Source organism: Trifolium pratense, linkage group LG5 (genome assembly GCF_020283565.1).
Source record: "Trifolium pratense cultivar HEN17-A07 linkage group LG5, ARS_RC_1.1, whole genome shotgun sequence".
Lineage (NCBI taxonomy): Eukaryota > Viridiplantae > Streptophyta > Magnoliopsida > Fabales > Fabaceae > Trifolium > Trifolium pratense.
The window spans coordinates 42930282-42954265 of record NC_060063.1 but is presented as its reverse complement, the minus strand read 5'-3'; the positions used below and the strand labels follow the sequence as shown (position 1 = coordinate 42954265).

General features: G+C 32.3%; 4 protein-coding genes across 5 annotated transcripts; 3 read left to right on the top strand and 1 right to left on the bottom strand.

Moving 5' to 3' along the window:
* The first annotated feature begins 225 nt into the window (after nt 1-225).
* Nucleotides 226-3679, top strand: LOC123884802 (protein NEGATIVE GRAVITROPIC RESPONSE OF ROOTS). The gene is made up of 6 exons (XM_045934020.1): nt 226-306; nt 441-516; nt 1194-1720; nt 2341-2506; nt 2605-2666; nt 3337-3679. Exons 1-5 carry the CDS (start codon nt 301-303, stop codon nt 2622-2624), a joined length of 795 nt encoding a protein of 264 aa, XP_045789976.1. The 5' UTR covers nt 226-300; the 3' UTR covers nt 2625-2666; nt 3337-3679.
* Nucleotides 3680-6683: 3004 nt separating this feature from the next.
* Nucleotides 6684-11518, top strand: LOC123885586 (sm-like protein LSM1B). 2 transcript variants are annotated; one of them, XM_045934871.1, is made up of 5 exons: nt 6689-7163; nt 9158-9226; nt 9306-9421; nt 9506-9568; nt 11170-11518. In XM_045934871.1, the coding sequence occupies exons 1-5, from the start codon at nt 7103-7105 to the stop codon at nt 11245-11247; spliced, it is 387 nt and encodes a 128-aa protein (XP_045790827.1). In that variant the 5' UTR covers nt 6689-7102; the 3' UTR covers nt 11248-11518. The 2 variants fall into 2 exon arrangements, with proteins under 2 accessions (XP_045790828.1, XP_045790827.1); XM_045934872.1 differs by lacking the exon at nt 9158-9226 and having other exon boundaries at nt 6684-7163.
* Nucleotides 11519-14366: 2848 nt separating this feature from the next.
* LOC123885532 (transmembrane protein 87A) lies at nt 14367-17769 on the top strand. Its single transcript, XM_045934813.1, has 5 exons — nt 14367-14738; nt 15445-16363; nt 16584-16679; nt 16870-17006; nt 17362-17769. The coding sequence occupies exons 1-5, from the start codon at nt 14536-14538 to the stop codon at nt 17534-17536; spliced, it is 1530 nt and encodes a 509-aa protein (XP_045790769.1). The 5' UTR covers nt 14367-14535; the 3' UTR covers nt 17537-17769.
* Nucleotides 17770-20393: 2624 nt separating this feature from the next.
* LOC123884154 (exocyst complex component EXO70A1) lies at nt 20394-23101 on the bottom strand. The gene has a single exon (XM_045933176.1). The coding sequence runs from the start codon at nt 22939-22941 to the stop codon at nt 21094-21096; it is 1848 nt and encodes a 615-aa protein (XP_045789132.1). The 5' UTR covers nt 22942-23101; the 3' UTR covers nt 20394-21093.
* Nucleotides 23102-23984: the final 883 nt, after the last annotated feature.

The following is a 23984-nucleotide window of genomic DNA, read 5'->3' as shown; positions in this document are numbered from 1 at the left end:
CAAGTTGTCTAATCCCAAAGCTCTACCCTCTTTTCTCGGCTTATAAAATCTACCCTCAAATTTCATTTACTTACTAGTAGTAGTACTAGTATGCTAGTATATAGTAGATAAAAAAACAAACACTAGTTCACAAATTCTTACATATTTGACATCTGGCTCTCTACCTCACTATCACTATCATCCAAATATCACTGTCCCCTTTCACTTTATATATTTATTGCTACCTAGCTAGTTCTTTCAAATTATTAGACACATTCATCCATCTTCCATATTCATATTCCTAGCATTAGTCCTTCCACAATGAAGGTAATTTACTTAATCTTTCCACTTTGCTTTCTTTGTGTGTGTGTGTGAGAGAGAGATTATGTTAATCTAGTTTGTGTTATGAAACTTTTGATATGATATGATCATATGATTGATATGTTTTATGTTACTTGTAGTTCTTTAGCTGGATGCAAAATAAACTTGGTGGGAAACAAGAGAATAAAAAATCAAACACATCTACATCTACTACATGTAAGTCTTCATTACTTTTAGATAATTTTAATGTTGTTTTTCCCAGTAAGATGTAAGATTACTCATTGGCTCATACATAGAAAAACATATACTTCAAAATGAAGGAAACATAACATGAAATTAAAACAATTAAAGACAAGGAGTAAACATGTGTTTACATGTCTGTTTTTTCTTCTTTTCTAAAGAATGTCTTCTTTTTTTCTTCAAAATCTTTGTTATATTTTACGTTATTCCTCTCTTCTGATTTTTTCCGCATATATGGTTTCAAATTAAAACAGAAAGACTAAGCGAGAATTTAGATTGTCTTATTTGAATTTATCTACCAACATAACACTCGTGAGACTATTTAAGAGAGCTTACAGAAATAACGTACGACATGTCCATAAAATGTTTTTAGCTTATTATCATAAATCATCTAGGATGGATTATAGCTTACATGAACTTGACTTTATTTTATCTTTTAATAGGAAAAGTTTGTACAAAACTACATAAGCACTTATATAATAAGCATCCATTGAAATTGTTTATCCAAACATGGTCTGAATAAAACATAAACTTACTTATACTAGTTAATATTAAAGGTATCTTTGAATGTTTAACAATTATTTATATCATTAAAATGGGAGAATAATTTATTTAGTAGGAATCTTAGAATGTTTTCTTTGGATTTTGAACAGATCATGCAAAACAAGAGCCTAGAGAAGAATTCAGTGATTGGCCTCATAGTTTGCTAGCAATTGGAACATTTGGAAACAACAATGAAATCACACAAAACATAGATAACCAAAATAACCAACAAGAGGATCCATCTTCAACAGCAGAGGAAATACTAGACTTCACTCCTGAAGAAATTGGGAAACTACAAAAGGAATTAACTAAACTTCTACGAAAAAAACCAAATGTCGAAAAAGAGATTTCTGAGCTTCCTCTTGATAGATTTCTTAACTGTCCATCAAGTTTGGAGGTTGATAGGAGAATCAGCAATGCACTTTGCAGTGAATCAGGTGGTGACAAAGATGAAGATATTGAGAAGACACTTAGTGTTATACTTGATAAATGCAAAGATATTTGTGCCGAAAAAAGCAAGAAATCAATTGGAAAGAAATCTATTTCTTTTCTTCTCAAGAAGATGTTTGTTTGTAGAAGTGGATTTGCTCCAACACCTAGTCTTAGAGATACTCTTCAAGAATCAAGAATGGAAAAGGTACCTATTTGTTTTGTGATAACCTTCTTATTAATTTGCCTGCATTCATCAATCCTACACATTCACGTAGTCAGCATATTGATGATTGTTGGGTCGGGATCAGACAATCCATATTTCAAAGCATATTAATTTGATTTCTTTAAAAATATAAAATAATGAGCTTGAAATCTAGATCGTCTGATCTCAACCCAACAACTATCAATGTGTTCACTCACTGTGTGAATGCACGAGATGACTGAATGCAGCAATCATTTGCATGTACGGTAAAGTAGTAAGCAAAAACAATTTTAGCCGCGAATTTCTAGGTTTTTTTATATCTCGCGATTGCAATTGTGGCTACATCATAAGTAAATTTTTGCAATATCAAGGATCAATACAAATTAAGGGGTCTATTGTTGCTGGGCTATTCGCCATACTACTTGTTCATCTCTTGTAACTATATATAATATTAATTTTGGAGGCCTTTATAAGAGCCCAAAGATTTGGGCCTAAAACCGGAGTTTCAGTTGCTTTGGGTTTGGGCCGGCCCTGATCACAGCGCAAATGTGAAGTGATTTAAAACCTTTTGCAAGCTTGACATCTTACTTAGTATTTTTTACTGACTATGTTGAAATCTACAGCTTTTAAGGACAATGCTTCACAAGAAACTATACACACAAAATTCTTCTCGGTCATTAGTAGTAAAGAAGTGCATAGAGGACAAGAAGAATATTAGAAACAGGAATGAGGATGAAGCAGAGGAGAGAATTGATGAAGGAAGTAAATGGGTCAAGACTGATTCTGAATGTAAATTCATTTTCACATTCATATTCATAACTTTAAAATCCTTAATTATAAACATCATTGTTCATGGACTAATAAAATATTTTTTCTTCTTCTTGCAGATATTGTTCTAGAGATATAATATTGCCTCTACTTTTAGTACCTTTTATTAGTTCATGTTAAGGTAAGCTATTTAAGATTGTGAATTAAAGCATAAAGTGCTTGTTCTCAATAAATTTTGACATTAATAATTTATATTTTTTTGTGATTTTTAAGAAAAACATAAACTATTTTGTGTTTGTCTTCCGTAATCGAAATTTTTACATAAGTAAATAGATAAATGAAATGGACCGTGATTAATGGCATTGTATGAATGATGTGTAATTGTGTATGATCGATTAATAATTATACTAATGAACCTCGGTCGAATAATGATATTTTGACACACAAATCAGACACAGTATACTCGACACCTTATAAAATACATCAAGATAGTGTGTTGGTCCGATTCTAAGAAAGGACAAAAACTTATTAAAAAAGCGGAAGTCATATGTAGTGTTAAAAAAAACATTTTTGACCATAGTAGCATAATCAAAACGAATATCAACACGGTAAAACATATGTAGATGTCTGAGTTAGAGTTTCATAACCATTTGGTCTAAGATTTATTCTCTAACCTATATGTATATGTATAGTAAACATATTTCGGAATATGTCAACCCGTAAATAGATATTAGTTTACTCGAATGATTACTCTCAACAATATGCGGATACATTTTTTTAAAAACATATATTCAATCAAATTAGTGTATATAACATGTCCCTAATCTTCTTCTTATTATTTTACATCTCAGATTGAAGAAAGAAGTGAAAGACATATAATGTATGTACAAGATTATGGGGAGAGTATGAAGTGGGGCACAAATTTTTCTAAATGAAGTTTATATGTGATATCTTTATTTTGTTAACGGTGCTACCCGTTAATTTTTTCATGTGTTTGTGTCTACAAATGTGGAACAACTCATGTTATGGAAAATCACAAAATGGATTTCTGATTTGTATACTAGCATGGCATGGCATGGCTAGATTTTCATTACACACAAATTTCTCATCTTTTTTTTACTCCACTTTGTTGTTACCTAGTTACTCTCCTTGTAAACTTGTTGGAAATATTGATATATATTTTTTCCTACTTCACTTTGTTGCTTTTTGGGGAATGAATTATAAGGCTAATGTTACGGTGGACCACATTCACAAATGGTTCACCGTGGACAAGTGAGCTACCGAATATGAATTTTATAAAATTCACTATTGGATTAAAAGTTTATATCGTATAGACCATCCATAAATTTTTTACATTTTTTTGAAAATCATTTGATATGTTAGTGAGACCCATCAAAATTTACGTTATTTAATAAACCATTAATCTTGATGTGTCTTAATAACATATCAAATGATTTTCAATTTTTCTAAATTTTTCTATGGATGATATATATGATCTAAACTTTCAATCCAACGGTGGATTTTATAAAATTCGTATTCGTTATAATGTTATTCGTGACTGGTCCACCATGAACCACTTGATGAAGTGGTCCATATTAGGGTTTGTTTGGTAAAAATAAGCTATAAGTTAGCTGATAGCTGATAAGCTAGCTGATAGCTGAAAAGCTAGCTTATTGAAATTAAAGTGTTTGGTAAAATTAGCTTTTAAAGTGGTTATTAAATATAAAATTACATAATTGATAGTGAGTAGTTTATTTTTTAGAGTGGGTAGTTATTAAATTAAAGGGTAAAAATGGAATAAAGTGTAAAAAGCTATAAGCTATAAGCTCAAATGCTACTTGAAATCGCATTTGAAAAAAAGCTATAAGTTAGTACAAAAAGCTTGTTACCAAACACCTCTAATTTTTTGAAACAAGCTTATAAGCTCATATAATAAGCTATAAGCTAGCTTATTTGTGTTACCAAACAGAGCCTTAGAATTTTCCTGAATTATAATTGCCTTTGTTAGGTTTTTAGAACCAATGATTTTTAGAAAAAGATGTTTCAATGACCAACTTTCAAGTGTGACCTACTTTTGATCAAGCAAATCTTTGCATAGTAGTGTCATGTGTCATTTGAATTAGAGAGAAATAATTGAAGCAATAATCTAATCTAATAATTGATACTATTTGTTAATTTAATCGCTGTGATCTTTTGTAAAGTTGGACAAAGACAAACTCTTGTATTCACAAAACATGCTTTATCAGATTTTTTATTTTTATCTGTACCCCTCCAACTAAGCCACATAATATTTTGAGTATTGTTCGTTCGGGTTGCATGTGTTTCCTTATATTCAATTCGAGAAAGGATTCTCTCAAGTGAAAAATAAAATTGAGGAAATAATGTGGTCTTTTAGACTATTAAATTATAAATGTAGGATAATATTTATATTTAAAAGAAATAAAGAAAAATTGATTGATAGTTGTGATGTGAAAATTGAGGAAAATTGAGAGAGAAAAATTGAGAGATCCATTCCCGTTCAATTCCATCCTCAAGCGTCAATGTTATGTTTTCACTCTCAAGTATGTCACACCATGTTCCAAGTATTGTCTGCTTTAAACATGTAGAGCCTTCACGGTTTTGTCATTTATAAAAAGTGCCTCAATGAATTAAGAAGTGTGAATATTGTATATAATTTACCCTTGTTTCCATTTCCAAGCGATCTGAGACTTAAAAGTGTACTACAACTAGTTAGGAGTGTTCATATCCGAACCAATCCAAAAGTAAAACCGCAAATCGAACCAATTCAAACCAAAAATCGCGAAAAATTGCATTTAGTTTAAACTGCACATATCATTTTTCTTCTAAATCGTGCAGTTTGGTTTGGTTTGGTTTGTGGTTTTCATTTCAGAAAGCCAAACTGCAATAGTTAACTTAACTCTATCAACTAGTAGCAATCAACCTATTACGTAGTCCAACTTTGCAAGTTCAACCCAAATTGAGTCCATAAAACAGTAGGCTGTCAAAACATATCATTTCACACGATCCAGAACTATACTGTTGGAATATGTAATTTTTGTATATGCATATTATATCACGTAAACAATAAATAAATTAAAATTTTCTATGTTTATTTTGTAACAAGTTGGTAATATTGTTATATTTTTTTATATCGCGATAAACCGCACAACCCGAACACCATTGATTTGGTTTGGATAACTTGTTTAAAATCAACCGAACCAAACCGAACCGCATGCATTTTTGTCTCTCGGTTTGGATGACTTTTATGCTAAAAAACGAACCAACCCGCATTGGGGACACCCTAGCTACAACAATTTTTTCATAGAAATTTTCAGAATTATTGATAATGTATTATTTCATTTCTTTACATATATATTGTTTCATTGTTGGTAATAATTATTATATATGTATATAATAAAAGAAATTACCTTTAATTTTTTTTGTCAATCACTTTAGTGGATATAATTTTACGTTTAAGATAAATAAGTTGAGTGTCTAACGTTCGAACTCCACCTTCTACATATAAAATATGATGTTTCTTTCAATTGAATTAAACTCTCAGAAACACTTTTAATTTTTTTAAATTAGTGGCAACTATTGTGAATTCGTTGGAGTCACACTAATAATTTAGAGTTTCTTCGAAAAGTAATTAAATTTAAACCAAAAATTCATACGCTTTCTAGTTCCTTATATAAGAATATTTTTGCTTGCTACATACATGAAATGATTGATGTATCCAGTTGATTGATTCATTTTTTAGATCAAATACATTATTCATTATGCGAAGCTAAAAAATAAATAAAAAATTACTCCTCCAACTTAATTAACATTGAATAATTTATGTATCTAGACCATCAGTTATTCAATATATTTAAAAGAATTTAATTTATATGCACCGTCAGTCTAAAGTTATTTTGCACATGCATTCAATAATGTACCGACACATCATGTATGGTAATTAAAAACACATGATGTGTCACATTCATTAAATGATGTGGCAACGCGTCATTGGATGTATGTGTAAAAAAAAATTGCACCGACGGTGCACAACAATTAAACTCTATTTAAAAAGTGAACTTTTGTTTATAATTAAGGCAGAATAAAATATATAGAAACCAATGAATAAACTTTGATTAACTTTGATCAATCGATTTCGGTAATTTTCTTTCCTCGATCAAACCGAACATAAAAGTCCAACTAATTTGGAGTACCCCCAACTAAACTAACAAAACCAGTGGCAGAAGCAATAGAAGTAGCTGCATCTCTATCTCAAATCTCAACTTCCAAACCCTAGAAATAATTCCCATTCAAAATCCCTAACTTTTCGCTCATTTGCTGCAATTCAATCTCAAAGGGCTTCAAAAAAAAAAAAAAATCTTTTTTCAAACCACCCAATTCCATTCGTCTCCACAAGACATCCCTTTTTCTCAACTCCTGCGATTTCGATCTGAAACCTCAGCTCTCTTCATTCTGTTAATTTCTGGAAAAATTAGGTTTTTTGTGGAATTGGGTATTCAATCTTGAAGAAATTAGAGTTGAATTGGTGCTGGCAATGCCATTGGTGTAGTTAGTGGGGAAAAAAAATTCAGTAGATTTTTGTGAAACTGAAAAAGCATAATGTCTTGGGCTGGTTCTGAAGATATCTACCTTTCTACTTCACTTGCTAGTTATCTTGACAGTGAGAATTCTCTCTCTATATGTACATGTGTGTATGGCTTTATTTGGTTTTTGCTTGTGTAATTTTTACTCTGTCAAAAGTTGTGAACTTGATTGGACAAGAGTGTGAGATATTAAGGATAGAGAGTTTTTATGTTTTTTATTTATGTTGAACTTTTTGTTCTATATGTCTGTGGAAGTTAGGTGATTAAGTTTTCATTAAGAATCCTAGGTTGGGTTGTTACATTACATGTTAATTTTTCTTGACTAATGTTTTTAAGATTTTAATGATGATGTACTGTTTTACACTGACATCGAATGGAAATTTATCATATTGCCACATATAAAAGTCCACTTTGCAAGTGGTCAGGTGTTTGATCCCTGACTCTTGCGTATGGAAAAAATTCTGTTGGGTGGGGAGTTTGTGTGTGCCATAGGTTCCTGACAAACGGCGGTGGAAACTTCCTACCTATAATATGGTAACCTAGGGGGAAAGAGTCCACTTCAACCGTATTTAGAAATAACTACAAAATACTATATTTTCATTTGATGTTAGTGTAAAACTAGTTTACACTGAAAGTGCATTCCCGTTACTCATGTTTTAATAATAACTGGTATAGATCATGTGTAAATTGTGCAAATATTGTATGGGTGTGAAGAAAAAATGGTGGGAAAGAGAAGTATGAATTTCAGACTTGTGTGGTTAGGAAAAAGAGAATAGATAGATTCTAATGTTGTGACTTGTGATGTGAGGAAAAGGAAGGTATGGACACGGTGCTTTCTACTGATAGTAGTGACCATCGTGCATGTTTATTATGAACTGTGCATGTAAAAGCAAAAAAAATCATGATTCCTACATGACATTAGGGAACTGAGTTGTTTTGACAAATAGTTTGAATTAGATTCTGAAGGGATAATGGTAAACTTTTAGTTGCTGAATATATAGAAAGTAAAAAATCATAACTGGTGGTAAGATAGGGAATGATTAGCTTGATATCCAGAGCTTCTAGTGTGAATAAGAACTACTCCCTCCGGTCACTATTATAAGCAAAAAACCATTTTTTAGGTTCATTGGAAAACTAATGTATGTGGTCTATATTACAGACCAAATACATCAATTTCCCAATGAATCTAAAAAGTGGTTTTTTGCATATAATAGTGACCGGAGGGAGTATAGTGTAGTATGTTAAGAACTATGGAACATAGAAACATATAGACATGCTTGGTATGATATAAGATGGCTTTTGTGACATCTAGAGAGTAATGAGAAGTGAAAATCTCTATGGTTGACCTCTTTAATTGATTGCAATTTGAGGACCTCTGTTTTTCACTCAACTTGGTCTCATTATTCTTCGATTCTAGTATAATATCCATTAGCATTTAGCGCTAGCAAACTGGACCTCTAAAGTTTTTACTCTTTAATTACTATACATGTTAATGCCAGAAACCTTGAATAATTCCTGAATAAGTGGATGCTTAAGATAGTACTATTAACAATTGTCACATGTTAGATATAAACCATTCATGAGCTTTCACTTAATGGCTTAGGCTTTGGTTCATGACATGATATTGAAGCCTCCGTGATCATGGAATCTAAAGAGTTTGATTCTTGTTGCATCTTGTCTTCTATATAAATTTTAACTTTCAGCCCAAGGTTAGGTTTTCCTGTGCATTAATGTGTTAGATTTAAAATCATTCATGTGCTTTTACCTATCAGTATCACCTTAAGCTTTTGGGATAGTTGATTTCATGACAATATGTTATCTTGAATTGAGCTGAATATGCAAATGGCATTGCTTTGGAATTGTAATTTGTGTGAGTGAATGAATAATCTCATCTGTTAACGTTATCGTAGAAAACCTTTATGAAATGGATTGTGTATATATTGTTCAAAAGTTATGAAAACTAATTAGAAGTGGTAAATAAACCTTGGTTTACAATCGAGGTGAACCTGTTTTTATATTTAATACCAATTTTATGGTCTAAAAAAAAAACTGACACTAATTGTTGTTGTAGAGAAACTTCTTATATTGCTAAGAGATGGTAGAAAGCTCATGGGGACACTTCGTTCTTTTGATCAATTTGGTAAAAAGTTCTCAAATTATGTAAAGATTTGACATGCTTAACATTGAATTTCTAATAGTTTCCTATCAATAACATGCAGCTAATGCTGTTCTTGAGGGTGCATGTGAGAGGGTTATTGTTGGTGATCTATATTGCGACATTCCTCTAGGTCTTTATGTAATCCGTGGAGAAAATGTTGTTCTAATCGGTGAGATGGTATGATTGCTAATTATTTCCCTTTGCATTTAAAACTATTTCTACTTGTTATTCTCAGTTTTACAATCGTCTTTCAACTTTCAGGACTTAGAGAGGGAGGAACTTCCCCCACATATAACTCGTGTTCCTACGGAAGAAATCAGGAAGGTAAATACTCCTAAATTGAACTTCTATATGATATTCTTTGTCAAATTTCTGTGACCTTGTTTTTCCACTCACTAAGGTAATACAATGTTGTGACATATACATTCATTTCAGTCCCAGAGTGCCTATTATCATCTAATTTCATTTTTTTTTCTTCTCTTTACAAACATTCGTTACATCTTGAAGATGCAAAACACTTCTGAATGAAACAGATTGATAGGGTTTGATAGTAGTTAGTTAGAAATAAGAATAGTTATTTAGTAAGAATAGTCATGTTGGGTAGTTGAAGTGTTAAGAGTTAGGGAATTGGCTTAAATAGGAGAACACAAAAGAGGGGGCATTCTGATTTGTTATCATTGAAAACGGAGCTCTAGCTGTGGAAAGGGGAAAACCCTTTGTGAAGGGCAAACATGGGACTGAAAATTTGCTTCTTAGGTCTCTTGTTCCCTCTGCAACTCAACAAACACTGCTGAAGTATTATTTCTTTTGTTCCCTTCTTTCGTTGTTTTTACTTACTTCTCTGAAACCTCAGAATATGTTTATGGGTTCCAAACACAACTAATGTACTTTTGTGTGTGAATCTACTAGTCATTACAGTATTTGATGGCAAGTTATATATTTCTTGGCTTGGGGATTAAGGTTAACTTATATTGTGGTGATGATGATGATGAGTGTTGTATTGGTAGTAGTTGGTACTATAGTTAGAATTGATGCTTCAAGACTACGTCATTGGGTTGAGTCGTGAAATTAGTCTCATGCAAATATAAGTCATAAGATAAGCCTGTCTACAGTAGACCGACAATGGATCCGAATTTACCTCGGACCCATTCCAAGAGTTTTACAAATTACAACACCAGGTTGCTTGTACTAATATGACAATAACTAGATACAAAGTGGATAAACATAAACTAATAGTCCATGCTTTTTATCATTTGGATTGACATAGTAAACTTCACTTATGTATTGACCCTGCTTACCAAATTCTAGCAATTAAATTAGTACTACTTATTAAGGATCCTTGAATACGTCTTCTTTATGTAGATGGTTGTGGCATTATAAATATAAACTGATTGAGAGAAGCCCTTCCATGCCCTACTTTTCCTGGCTGTTTATCTCTTTACTTACCTTAGCAGTAAGCTAGTATTTTGCTATTGCATGTATTGAAATACTTCTTAGTTCAGATTTTTGGTCAAATGCAGAAAATTTAACACATAGAACGGTTTCATAATTATGCAGACCAGAAGTATTTTGTTATGCACAGACCAGAAGAGCTTCATATTTATGCAGAAAAATGTCACATCCTTAAACTGATGATTCATAGACCCAATATAACTTAACAACCTTTTAACATATAATTAATCCGAAATTTTGAAAATCCTTCTTTAAAAATTAAATTCTTAGACTAAAATACTTAAACTACTTTCCCGTTTGATGTATGATTGATAAGCTGTAGTGGTTGTTTGAACTTGATAAATTTTACTTATGATTGATTTTCTGTTTGATTTGTAAAGTGGTTGCATGCGGTTCTACAAGTTGTTTGTATGCAATAATGCAAACAATAGTTTGTTAAATATTCTATATTGAATGGAAATGTGATATTGTAGGCACAAAAAGTAGAAAGGGATGCTTCAGAACTGAAAGGGACTATGAGAAAAAGAATGGAGTTCCTTGACTTGGACTAGTGATTAACTCTCTACACTTGCTCATCCGCAAATATTATAGCGGCATTTCTCGGATATTGTTGGTTGGTTTTCATGGGAGGCATGAAAACATTGTTAAAATTTATTGTGTAATATTATTCCTTGGAATCAATACTATAATTATTCCTTTGCTTTCTTTTCTTGTCAAAAAAGAAGGAAAAAAATGTCAATTATTTTATAGCATGTTTTCATCCATAGCTGACATTTTGAATATCTGGTTTGGAAATTTGGAAATGAAAAGGCTTCTAGTTATGCTAAATAGTTATATTATATAGTATTCTTCTCTGTCGAAGAAAAATAAAATGATATGGTATGGTCTGAAATGTCTTTGCAACCTAAAAATATAGGTGTAAACTATATCATGTGCATACTAGCCTATAAGAAATGTCTTTGCAACCTAACTAAAACTATAGGTGTAAACTATTTTGATAGTACGCTATAGGTTCTGAGTTCAATCCTCAGTTTCATCGTAAAAGAAAAATATTAGTGTAAAATTACTTTACATTATCCTAATTTCCTTTGTTTTTTGTATCCATTCAATTTAATTTAACACAGAAAAAACATGCTGTGAGTGACTATATTTAGGGCACCGACAACCTTTGTCATTCTCTGCACGAAGAAAATAAATTAATACATTAAATTTAAAGAGGAGTGCTAGGGTCACACCCTCTAACACACTCCTTTAAACACACTCCAATATCATAATGACACATTAGCTATTTTTCAATTGTTAACCTTGTAACCGGTTCAACACTTTCAAAGTTAAGTTCTTTTCTTTTTAATTTTCTTTACGATTCTTTCATTTAAAATAAAAAATAATAAAAATGTTTCCAGAAAAACATCGATGTCTTCTCCGATTGTCTCCATCTCCAGAGCTCCAAATCTCCAATCACATATCCCATGGCCGTCTCTATCATATGCTTCGTTGCCTACATGTCGTTTTTTGCCACGATCTTCGGAAGCCGCTTCCGTCTCCGTTAGGGTGAACAAATATGATTTTAGGTTGTATTTCTCTTGTACATAGGTTGTTGTAGTTGCGAGATCTGGTTGTCGTTGTTGCGTGCGAACTGCGAACAGAATCAGTTTATGTGAGTTGCTGGTTATTAGTAATTGAATTAATTGTTGAATCAAATCGACTATAGAATAAACATAGATTTGCTGGGTATAGATATACAAGTTTTTATTTATTGTTATTTTACAATTTAATTTCTTCTGGAAAATCTAATTTTGTCCATGGGTGCCAAACGATGAAGAAGGCAATGCTATTTTGCTTGTTTGTTGCGGAAGTTCTGCAATTTTGAAATACACAGACCGTGAATGAGGAAGATGAAAAAAATACAATTTAAAGAAGAAAAAAAAAATAAAGCATAAAACAAAAAGGTTAACTTGTCACTAACAAAAAAAAGAAGAGAAGGTTAACTTGTCCAACAACTTGCTGTACCGGTTACAAGGTTAACAATTAAAAAATAGGTGACGTGACATTAAGATATTGGAGTGTGTTTAAAGGAGTGTGTTAGAGGGTGTGACTCTAGCACTCCTCAAATTTAAAATAGGGTCTTGTTAACATGTGCCCTTAGGCACATGTTAAGATATACCAAAATAGAAATTCATCATTTAATGATACAAGAAATTTAATGCTTCAAAAGTCAAAATGTACAAATTAGCATTTAATAATTTCTATTTTTGCTTCCTTAACATGTGCCTTAAGGGCACAAGTTAACATTCTCCTTTAAAATATTCATAGAAGGCCCCGTCCTAGCCACCCCTCACCCAACTTTTGACTTTCCAAACCCAAGTTCTTTTTTATATACTAAATAGTTAAAATATTATTGAGCGGTGTAACAAAATCAAATGATGCTTCGGTGTAATTTATTTATTTTATTTTTGATAAAATAGATTAGTTGAATGAGTTTTTTTTTTTTATAGTTTACGTTTTTAAAAATATTGCACAAAATATCATATATACAAATTTTATTAATCTTTTTTTTTTTACAAGAATTTTATTAATCTTATGTTATTGAAAATTTGAATATTATTTACAAGATAAAAATATATATATTTATACATGATTGGAAAAATATATTAGGTTAATTTTTTTGAAAATCAGATACACACAATGATAGAGATTAATTTCTCGAACTTTAAATTCAAATTCATAACTTTAATTAAACTAGAAGAGATTATTAAAAAAATAAAAAAAAACTAGAAGAGATTTATGTAATCTTATCTAAATGTTTTTTAATATATTAACATAATTTGACAAGTGTAAAAAAAAGTACGTGTGACAAAATAAGTAAACCATGGAACTATTCTGATAATTTTTCTTTTTATCATGTTATATCATGTTTAAGTATAAAGTTTTCAATGTCATATAACAATGATTAATTTTTGTCGAAAACTTATGGGATATACAAAGTAGATTTTTCCATCCATCCGAATTTTCTTCATATACAAAAGTCAAAGATCGAACTCCACCTACATTAAACTTAAATATACTTATAGAAAGAGCTCCTATTTGATAAGAATAGTTGACTGCGGGATCTTCATATAAGACGCAAGTTTAACAACACCATCAATCATTGTTATCTATACGAAGAAACCATTGTTATCGAAGGTTAAATTAAACATCAATTCCTTACAAATCTTCAACAAAAACACCAATTAGTTATTAGCCCCATTTTCGACATTTTAAAAGCCCTAGAACAAATATAAGAAAAATAACTTATTTCATTTAATATAAACACACCTTGCTAACTTATTTCATTTAACAACCATCATTTTTTCATAAATTATATCTTATATTTAAATATTTTTCGACATTTCATACTTTTAAATTAATTCAACAGTTAATTTTACGAAAGACACGTTACAAATTCAATCCACAAATCTGATCATCATAAGCTATCAGCTTATTTTTTTGGTCAAGTAGCCTAGTGGCTAGAAAATATACCTTAAAAATGAATAAGTGGAGCGTTCCAAATTCAAACTCGAGTTCCTGCACATATAGTGCGATCTCTCTACCAACTGCACTAAACTTACTTGGAGTAAGCTATCAGCTTATTACAACCTCATTAAACTACCTTAACCGTATTTTTTTTACCAAACTAAGCCTAAAAATATATAGAAAAAGCAATGATCCTTACCTCACTCATCTACCTCAGTTAAACCCATTCTTCTTCTTCTTTCTTACACTTCACAGTTCCAAATTCATACAAAAAACAAATCTTCTTCACCATTTCCACAGATCCACAATCCTTTTCTCTCTCCAAAATGTCTTCTGTCACTGTCACTGCCCTTACAATTCTGTTACTGATGATATCTCTGCACACAGAAGCTTCCGTTCATGATTACAAAGGTGAATCTTTCTCTGCCAAAGGTAACGCCTTTGTCTTCCATGGAGGTAGCGAAGGAATTTACTCATCTACCCTCAATGACACTTCCTTCTCACCTTCAATTGCCGACTCTTTCATAAGGTTTTTCATCATTTCACTTCACATTCCTTTCTGGGTTTTTTCTCTTTTGCTTAAATTTCTTATCTTTTTATGTTTTTGTTCATTACATTCATTTGGGTACATCATGCTAGATTTAGAATTATTTTATATGTTTCTTGAATTTTTGTATATTCAGGTTTTTCAGTGTAGTGTGTTTGAGATTTTTTGGTTAAAATTAGCAATTGTTGTAGCTGATGTCCCCAATTTATTTCAATGAGTGAAATGTAGAATCTTTGTTAGATTTGAAATTTGAAGTTTCTGGGGTACTCAGAATTTTCAGGAATCTGATGAAAATATACTTTTTGCAACTGTCGGTACCAAAAATGATGGCCCATTGACTAGTTTTAAGGTCCTGTTTGGATAATTAGCTTAACTAAGTGCTTATCATATAAGTGGTTATGTTATGTATAAGCTATTTGTATAACAAAAGATAAAATAAAGTTAAACTGTTTACATATAAATTATAAGCTGTTTTTATAAGCTTGATTGGAGAGCTTATGGAAATAAGCTTAAAAAAAGCTTATTAATATGTCTTAAGTTGTTTCTATAAGCTCTCCTAAACAGTCTGGCAAGTGCTTATACTAGTAGATAAACCAGTTAAATCATCACACAAGTGCTTATTGTGTCTTGGAAAATATGCTGATGTTTTTTTGTTGATTGGGATTTGACGTTGTGATGTGAAAACCAGGTTTGATAAAGTCACATTCCGAAGAAACAAGGAATTATCAAACTTTAGCTCGTGGCCGGTTCAAGCTGTTGTTTTTGAAGTTGAAGATAGAGAGACGATCGGTGGTTCGGCCTACGGGGGTCAAAGGGCTGTCTGTTGCACCGGTGATCTGGCAAAACTCGGAGTGTGCAATGAAGGACAGGTCATTCACCGTCGTTCTACAGTCAACACGGACTGGCCTCAAGTTTACGGCGTCACTTTTAACTTAGATGATGAAGTAGCAGAGCTGCCGTTGAAATCGATACAAATCACAAAAACCGGAATGTATAATTTGTATTTCATCCATTGTGATCCAAGGCTTAAGGAATTGGTTGTTGAAGGGAAAACTGTATGGAAGAATCCGTCCGGTTATCTTCCCGGTAGAATGGCACCTATGAAAATTTTCTTCCAGTTCATGTCTTTTGCATATGTGTTGCTTGGAATCTTTTGGTTCTTTCAATATCTTAGATTTTGGAAGGAAGTATTTCCATTGCAGAACTGCATAACACTAGTGATAACACTAGGCATGTTTGAGATGGCTTTTTGGTACTTTGACTATGCTGAATTTAGCGAAACAGGAATCAGGCCAACCGGGACGACTGTATGGGCAGTCACCTTCGGGACAGTTAAGAGAACTGTCGCACGGTTGATCATTCTAATCGTTTCGATGGGATACGGTGTTGTGAGACCTACCCTTGGAGGCCTTACATCAAAGGTTGTTTTGCTTGGTGGAACATTCTTTGTTGCATCTGAAGTGCTTGAATTGGTTGAACATGTCGGTGCAGTAAGCGATCTTTCTGGAAAGGCAAAACTTTTCTTGGTTCTTCCCGCTGCAGTATTAGACGTTTTCTTCATTCTTTGGATCTTTACTTCACTATCTGCAACTTTAAATAAGCTTCAGGTACTCATCTGCAACGCTACGATATCACTATATAGTTTATTTCACAAAAACCATGATATGCTTTTATCGCTTTTACGTACAAATTTGGCTGATTATCTTAAACTTTTGATATGATTCTGCACCACGTAAGATGTTAAACGACTCAATTCACTTTGTAATGACGTTTAATGTAATAATAACAATCTTAAATTGTCTCTTATCTGCTTATGCAATGTGACAGACCAGAAGGATGATGATCAAATTGGATATGTATAGAAAGTTCACCAATGCTTTGGCAGTAGCTGTGGTTGTATCTGTGGGATGGATATGCTATGAGGTAATTCACAAGCAGAAAAACACATTTCAATTACTTATGAATTATGATAGTTGAGTCAAGCTCATTAGTTTAGGTAATCAATGGAATCAAATGCTGTGAACAAATCAAAAGGAGTTTTAATCTAGACAAGATCAGGAAATATTCTGCAATTTTGTTACATCTTGTGCTTACGTTTGTACTTTTGTTTCAGCTGTATTTCAAATCAAATGATATATACAATGAGCAATGGCAAAATGCTTGGATCATCCCAGCCTTTTGGCAAGTTCTGTCTTACTCTCTCCTTTGTGTCATCTGTGTTGTCTGGGCACCATCTCAAAATTCAACACGGTAAAATCCATACCTCCATCTTTAAGTCCTTTTATTATCCTGTTTGAATTGACTTATTTGAGCTTAACTACTGAGTACCGACATAAGTCCTTGTGAGACTATTAGGGAAGTTTATAGAAACAACTTATGACATGTTCATAGTTGTTTTTAACTTATTTCCATAAGGTCTTCAAAATAGCTTATACATAAGCACTTATATGATAAGTGTTTATGCTACAACTTCTTAAATTGTTTATCCAAACGCGGATGCCTGTAGTAACATAACAAGATGAGTTTTTACTTCTATGCTTTATGTCCACATACCTCATTTTTGTATCTCACCTCCGTTGCTGTTCTTTTTTTCTGTTAATGACAGATATGCTTACCGCGAAGATGGGAGTGAAGAGTTCGATAGAGACGATACTACTTTGACACTCATAAAACCATCATCTATTTTACCAAAGGATGTAAGAAGTGTGACAGATGCTAGACCAGTACAAACCAGCAATGAAAATTCAAATGATGATTTAGAAGAAGATAAAAGAGAATAAGCTAGAATGTAGCAATGGTTCTGTAATTCCATAGTATCATTAGCTCTATAACTCTTTTCTTTTACTAAAAATTAGATCTATAACTCTTTTGCTATTATTTTTTATTTTTTTTCATTAATCTTCTTTGTTCTTGATCTGTTAGCATTTTCAACCTGCAGTTACTTGTGAGATTTGATTCCATGATAAAAGTATAGTTCAGTTCAGTTTACTAATACAAAGGAAATTGTCTTCAATTATGATATATTTTATTTATTTTATCCATGTGCATGCATGCAAGTATACATGTGGGGAACACTTTCTATAACTTTTTTTTTTTCTTTCCATTTTCAAGTTTCCAGCTATATAGTATTGATGATGATGAATGATGTTCAGAATCTTATTGCTTTAGTTTATTTTAACAATATGTTCTAAATTTTCATATAATATTGAATTGAGTTTTAAATACTCTTCTATTCAAACTGTAGAAATTAAAATGTCAAATTACACTCAATAAACTCAATAAAAATAAATCCCAAAATATCCTCAAAGCTTAATCTCACAAAATAAAACTTGCATAATTTCCAAGTTATAAACTTTTAAAAGAAAATTGCACATATCTCAAATCTATCATAACTTCTTAAATATTTTATTGTACAAAATACTTAATTGGAATGTGACAGACCTTAATTGCATTTTATCTTTATTTTTGTATTGAGATTTATTTTGAACCATTTTTGTGGAACCAAAATCATAACAGTGCTAGTTAGGGGGACTGAAAATATAATGAAATCATTTGAAAAAAATATTGGTTAATTTTTTTTTTTGTATATATGGATGTTTTTGCTTTGAAATCAATTTGATGTGATACTTGGTATAAATTTTTTAACCTATCATAAAAATTACTTTTATCACTTTTCGTCAAACCAGGTTAGAAGGAAAATCAATTGTTATTCTTTTTGGTATAAATCGAGAATCTGAGAATTAATTTTTACTGAGCTGGATTAAATTACACATACAACAAAACTCTGCCTCAAGAGTTTTAATAATGTTCTATTATCATGACTCAAATTCAAATTAGTGACCACTTCTTAAGTTTTGATGAGATTTTTGCAATTTCATCGTAATGCTCTTGGTAATAGCTAAACATTTTTTTTTGGTAATAATAAGCACATTTATCATATAAAAAAGTGAGTAAGAATAGAAAAAATAGGTCAAAACTAACAATGAATTTATACAAGTGGTAAGAAATTTGGACGTCATAAGCAAGTGATCATAGATTTAATATCTATTTTTTGCATATAGAATAAATTTGGTTGGAATGGGAGACACTGTCAAATAACTAATCCATAACAAGTTAGTTAGTTTGTTAAAAAATTTGTTATGTTGGTTAAGTTGTTGAAAGTTGCTTGACTAGCAAGTTACATCTTATAAATAGTTGAAATCTCTTTATTTTTCACTTCTAATGAGAATCTTAGATTGGGACTATAATCTCTCTATCGTTTCTTCCATTCCTTTCAATTGCTTAGTTTGCAAGTATCAATTTTATTAATTGTTGTGCCAACATAATCCACCATGTATCTCACAGGTTCTTTCGACGAAGATTAGTCACCACTAAGTGGAGGAAATTTCGCATGTAACAATATATATAGCTCAAAGCCCAAAAGTTCTCCAAAACATGTAATTCATGTCATAGTCCTTACTATGATGACAAAAATAAATGACATAGTCCTTGCTATTGACCAAAATAATGTCACAGTCCTTGGTACATGTTGCTGCTAAGTGGTAATCGTTATGCCCTTAATTGTTTCTTAACTTGGATTTGGATCCTATTACAAAGTACTGCAGCAGCTGTGAGGACTAACATGTTTCACCTCAACACTAACAAGACAATCTTATGTTTGGCTGCAAAATCTTGTTAATTCTTCCATCTGCCGTACGTTATTTTATTGAGCTTTTATTACAGATTCTGTCTCATTGAAATTGTCATGTAAATGATGTAAACATAATTTGAACGAGTTGATTCATCCTCAATCTAGGTTGGAAAACATGGATATGTGCAGTGATTCTCCATTAACACAAGTTATGTGGAAATTTATTATTACATTTTCAAAGTACATAAAAACATGCAATGGTATATTTTAAGCTTATTAATTATTATTTTTAACAACCAAGTTTTGGTTGATATAGATGACAAAACATTCCAATTGCATTATTGTGAGTAAGAACGGAGCAACAATATACATTATCTCCATTCTGACTAGAGCTCTTCTGACCATACATCATTTTATCTTGCCAACATTCACACCACCCTAAAAACCCACCTAAGTTCTAGTTTTTGAAGGAAAGGATTCCGAAGGGGTTTGGACTCCCAGCGTCCACAAAATTAGTCGCCAAGATAGATTGTCAGATCAAGATCAGAGATCAAGATCAGACGACTCAATTTCTACTTTGTATTTTAGACCTCATTTATCAAAATTAGAATGAGTCATCTAATCATATGATGTGACGGTCCAGATTGTGACTTTGTTCTAAGCTCTAACGCTAGTTCAAATATTTGGGCAGAACATATTATTGTGACCTATTTTCAAATATGAAATTAAGAAAATGCTTTACAGGGTTAATTACCATTCAATTAGAGGAACTTGGTTTTTCAAAACAAAAAACCTTTAAATAAAATGATAATACAAACTTAGTGGCTGGTCAATGCAAAATATAGAAAGGGTGAAATTATTATTAACCCGGTGTTTTTAAAACTGAATCGGAGATTGACCCATGAGATCTCCGAGACATAGTTCAACAGGTTCTACTATGGTGAACAAGATGACATAAATTAAATTATAAAAAATATAAAAATAAATAAATACAATTGCAAAAAATAAATCAAAAACCGGTTGAACCAACCACAACCCAACCAGTTAACACTAGTGGGATCAAGCCAACCGGCGAACCTATTGGTTCCCCGTTGAACCTGATTTTAAAACACTGTTTTAACCAACACTGAATCACTAATCATCTAATTACAAACAATGAAAAAATCACAACAGGAAAAATAGACAAACAAATGGAAGAAAGATTCATACTGTTACATTCTTGCTTGGAATGATGAGAGATATCTAAGATTTCAATTTCAACATGCATCTATCTATAAGTTCCAAAACTATCACATTGTATATAAGTCTCTTTTGAAGCTACAAAAGAAACAGCTTTTTTGAGTGACCTTAGAGTAATAATAATAAACAAAAGCACACGTACAGCAACAAATTCCAATATAAACAAATGAAGAAACAAAATCTAGAATGTGGTATGAAATCAAATAACGTGCTTACATGAAGCAGCATTCAGGCTGAGAGCTACTTTGGCTTTTCATAAGCCATACCAATCTTCACAAAATAAAAATCTTTTCATTCCTGAGAATCCTGGATGGTAAATCACGGAAGCACTCGAGATAGAGAGCTTGCGATCGAAACCTCGGATTAACCATCACCAGCACTCAAAATCACCTGAACACTCCAGTGGAAAAAATTAAAAGAATCTTTTGTCCTAGCTTCTAAGTTGCAAAAAACTTTCACTCCATCATATCACTGAGATCTCCTTCTCGTGTGCTGCGAAACAGGAATCCCTTCGAAAAAATCCAAAACAGCATCCTCCAAATCCTCAACAGAATACTTAATGTAATTCTCCGGATGTCTTCCACTCTCGATATGGCTCCTGAACCGTCCAAGGAACGACCTATACGCGGGAATCAGCTTCTCCGATATAGAAATCCGAAGCTCCTCCCTAAGTTGCGAATCCGGTATCAACCAAACAGCTTGAGTCCTATGTACCTCCTCAAACATAGCATTGAAAGCCTTAAACCTTTCCCTCAAAGCACTCTTCGACACACCAGAAGAAAATCCACCACTCACATGTAACCCTTCATCTCTCAAACAATACAAAACCCTAACCCAAGTTGCTCTCTGATAGCTAGTAGCAGCCTGTCGAAATTTCCCAGTCAACTTCTTCAAATAATCATCCCCGATCATTTCCCTCAACTCGGGCGACCCTCTAACCTTTTGAACAATATAATGAACATTGTTCATTATAAACAAATGCAACAAAGAAGCATCTTTATAATGCTTTGACTTACCATCCAAATTAAATTGCAATATAACAATAATCCAAATCAAATGAATAGCCAAAGGCGGTTTCTCTTCAACCTCATCGAAATCCATATCAGGACTCAAAGGATCACCCGAATTCCTCGAACCATTTGAAGGCTTCGAAACTATAAGCTCATACAAAGTCTGCTTATAATCAGAAATCAAGCTTATATAATTCATAACATACCTAGTCAAAGGATGAATCGTTCCGCCAGGAACAGGAACCTTAGAAGGCTCCTTAAGAACAGCATTTTCAAATTCAGATAAAATCCCTCTAGCAGCTTCCGCTAAACGCGACAAAATCTCAGCCGCCTGAACCCTAATCGATTCAGACGACTTAGAATCAAAAACAGCATCAATATCAGGAATCAAATCCATTAAAGCATCATGAAGATCAAGTATCTTAAACAATTTTTCGGGCGATCTACGACTAATACTAATAGCTTCAGCAAAATTGAAAAGCTGAATTGCAGGACCTTTAACAGTTTCCATAAAACAAGCATCATCAATAGAAGTACCAATTCCATCAAAAATCTGTTCACATAATCTCTTCTCACTCGCGAAAAGCGTTCGAACACAAACCTTAGCCGCTCTAATCCATCTCCGAATCTTCGTTTCTAACTGTTCCCAATCCAATCTCTGAACATCACCAATACTCAATTTCTCAACACCGAGTTTCTTAAAACTCGAATCAACAGCAGATTTTCTCACACTTCCATAAACTTGAATACACTCACGTAGATAACCGGATGAAATCATTCTATCGGCGATACACCGGAGATCGGAAACTGCTTCAGAAGGTATCAGATCGATCTCACGGATGCTACTAGTTGATCGGTAACTTGAAGTTGTAGTAGCAGTAGTAGCAACAGAACAAGTAGAATCAAAACGAAGAAGCTTATCATCATCTTCATCATCATTATCGCCGCCGTAACTAACTTCATCTTCGTTAAGTCGTTTTGAAGAAAACGAAGAATCTTCATCTAAAGAAGGATCGATTGGATTTGTGTGAGAGATAAGGATGTTACGAAACTCGTCTTCTAAGCGAGCCATGGCGATCTGGATGGTGGAGGTAGGTTTTGTGTGGTGGTGGTCGTCGGAGAGAGAGGTGGAGGATATGGAGCGTTGGATTTCATCGACGGCTTGGAGATAAAGATCGATTTCTTCACGATTTGCGGTGGTTTGATCGAAGATCATTTTTTCGCGAGCTTCTTCGGAAGCGGTTGAGTCCCATCGGAGAATGATTTTTTGAGCGGTTTCTAATGGGAGATTTTCCGGTGAGGACATTTTTTGGGGTGGGGTGTAGGGGGTAATGATTGGGGGTGTGATGAAGAGAAAGTGGAAAAATGAGAGATAGGCTGCGGAAAGGTTGGCGTATTTTGTCTGAATGGAGGATTTAAGAGCATCTAATCTAATTTCATGTGTTGGTTGTGTTGGTTAAATAACTAAATTTAGATAATTTTCGCCACAATTTTGAAAATAGTAGATATTTGAATTCTTAATTATTTGGTTTAGTGTTGGATTTTTACTTGGGTGTATAGAATAATATTTCTGGTAAAAATAAGTTATAAGCTGATAGTTGATAAATTAAGTTGAGAAATTTGTAGAATAAAATTAAAGTGGTTGACAAATTTAGCCGTTGTAAGTATAAAATGACATAAAAGTATATGATTAGTGGATAGTTATTATATTTAAATAATAATAATAAGGGTAAATATGAAATAAAATGTAAAAAGCTATAAGTTATAAGCTCATATGCTACTTGAAATAACATCTCAAAAAAATGTTATAAGTTAATTAGATAAGATTGTTACCAAACACGTCTATTTTTATCAAACAAGCTTATAAGTTAGTCCAATAAACTATAAGTTAGCTTATTGAACTTACCAAACACACCCAGTATTTTAAGGAGATTAGTGAGTGATGGTCAAGTGGTGATTGAATGTGATTAGATAGGTGATTTGAGGTGGTTAGATTGGTGGTCACTTGTTGTGATAAGAGTGGTGACTAGTGGTGGTTAACGAATATTATAGTGGTGGTTTGTGGTGGTCAGAATAGTAAATGTTGATGGTTACAAATTTACGGTGGTGGTCAAAGACAATCAAATATTTGTTAGAATGATGATCATCAATTTTAGAAAGTTATTGAAGAAATTAATTTTTAATTTACTTTTTCGAATTTTTCCAAAATTTAATCTGAAACTTGTGTGATTTTATTCGTATATCGTAGTTAAGATTTTTTTTTTTAGAATTATTGATTAGAAGAGATTCAATGTTTATTTAATATTAAGAAAAACAAATATGATGGAGAGTGAATCATTATAGAGCTCT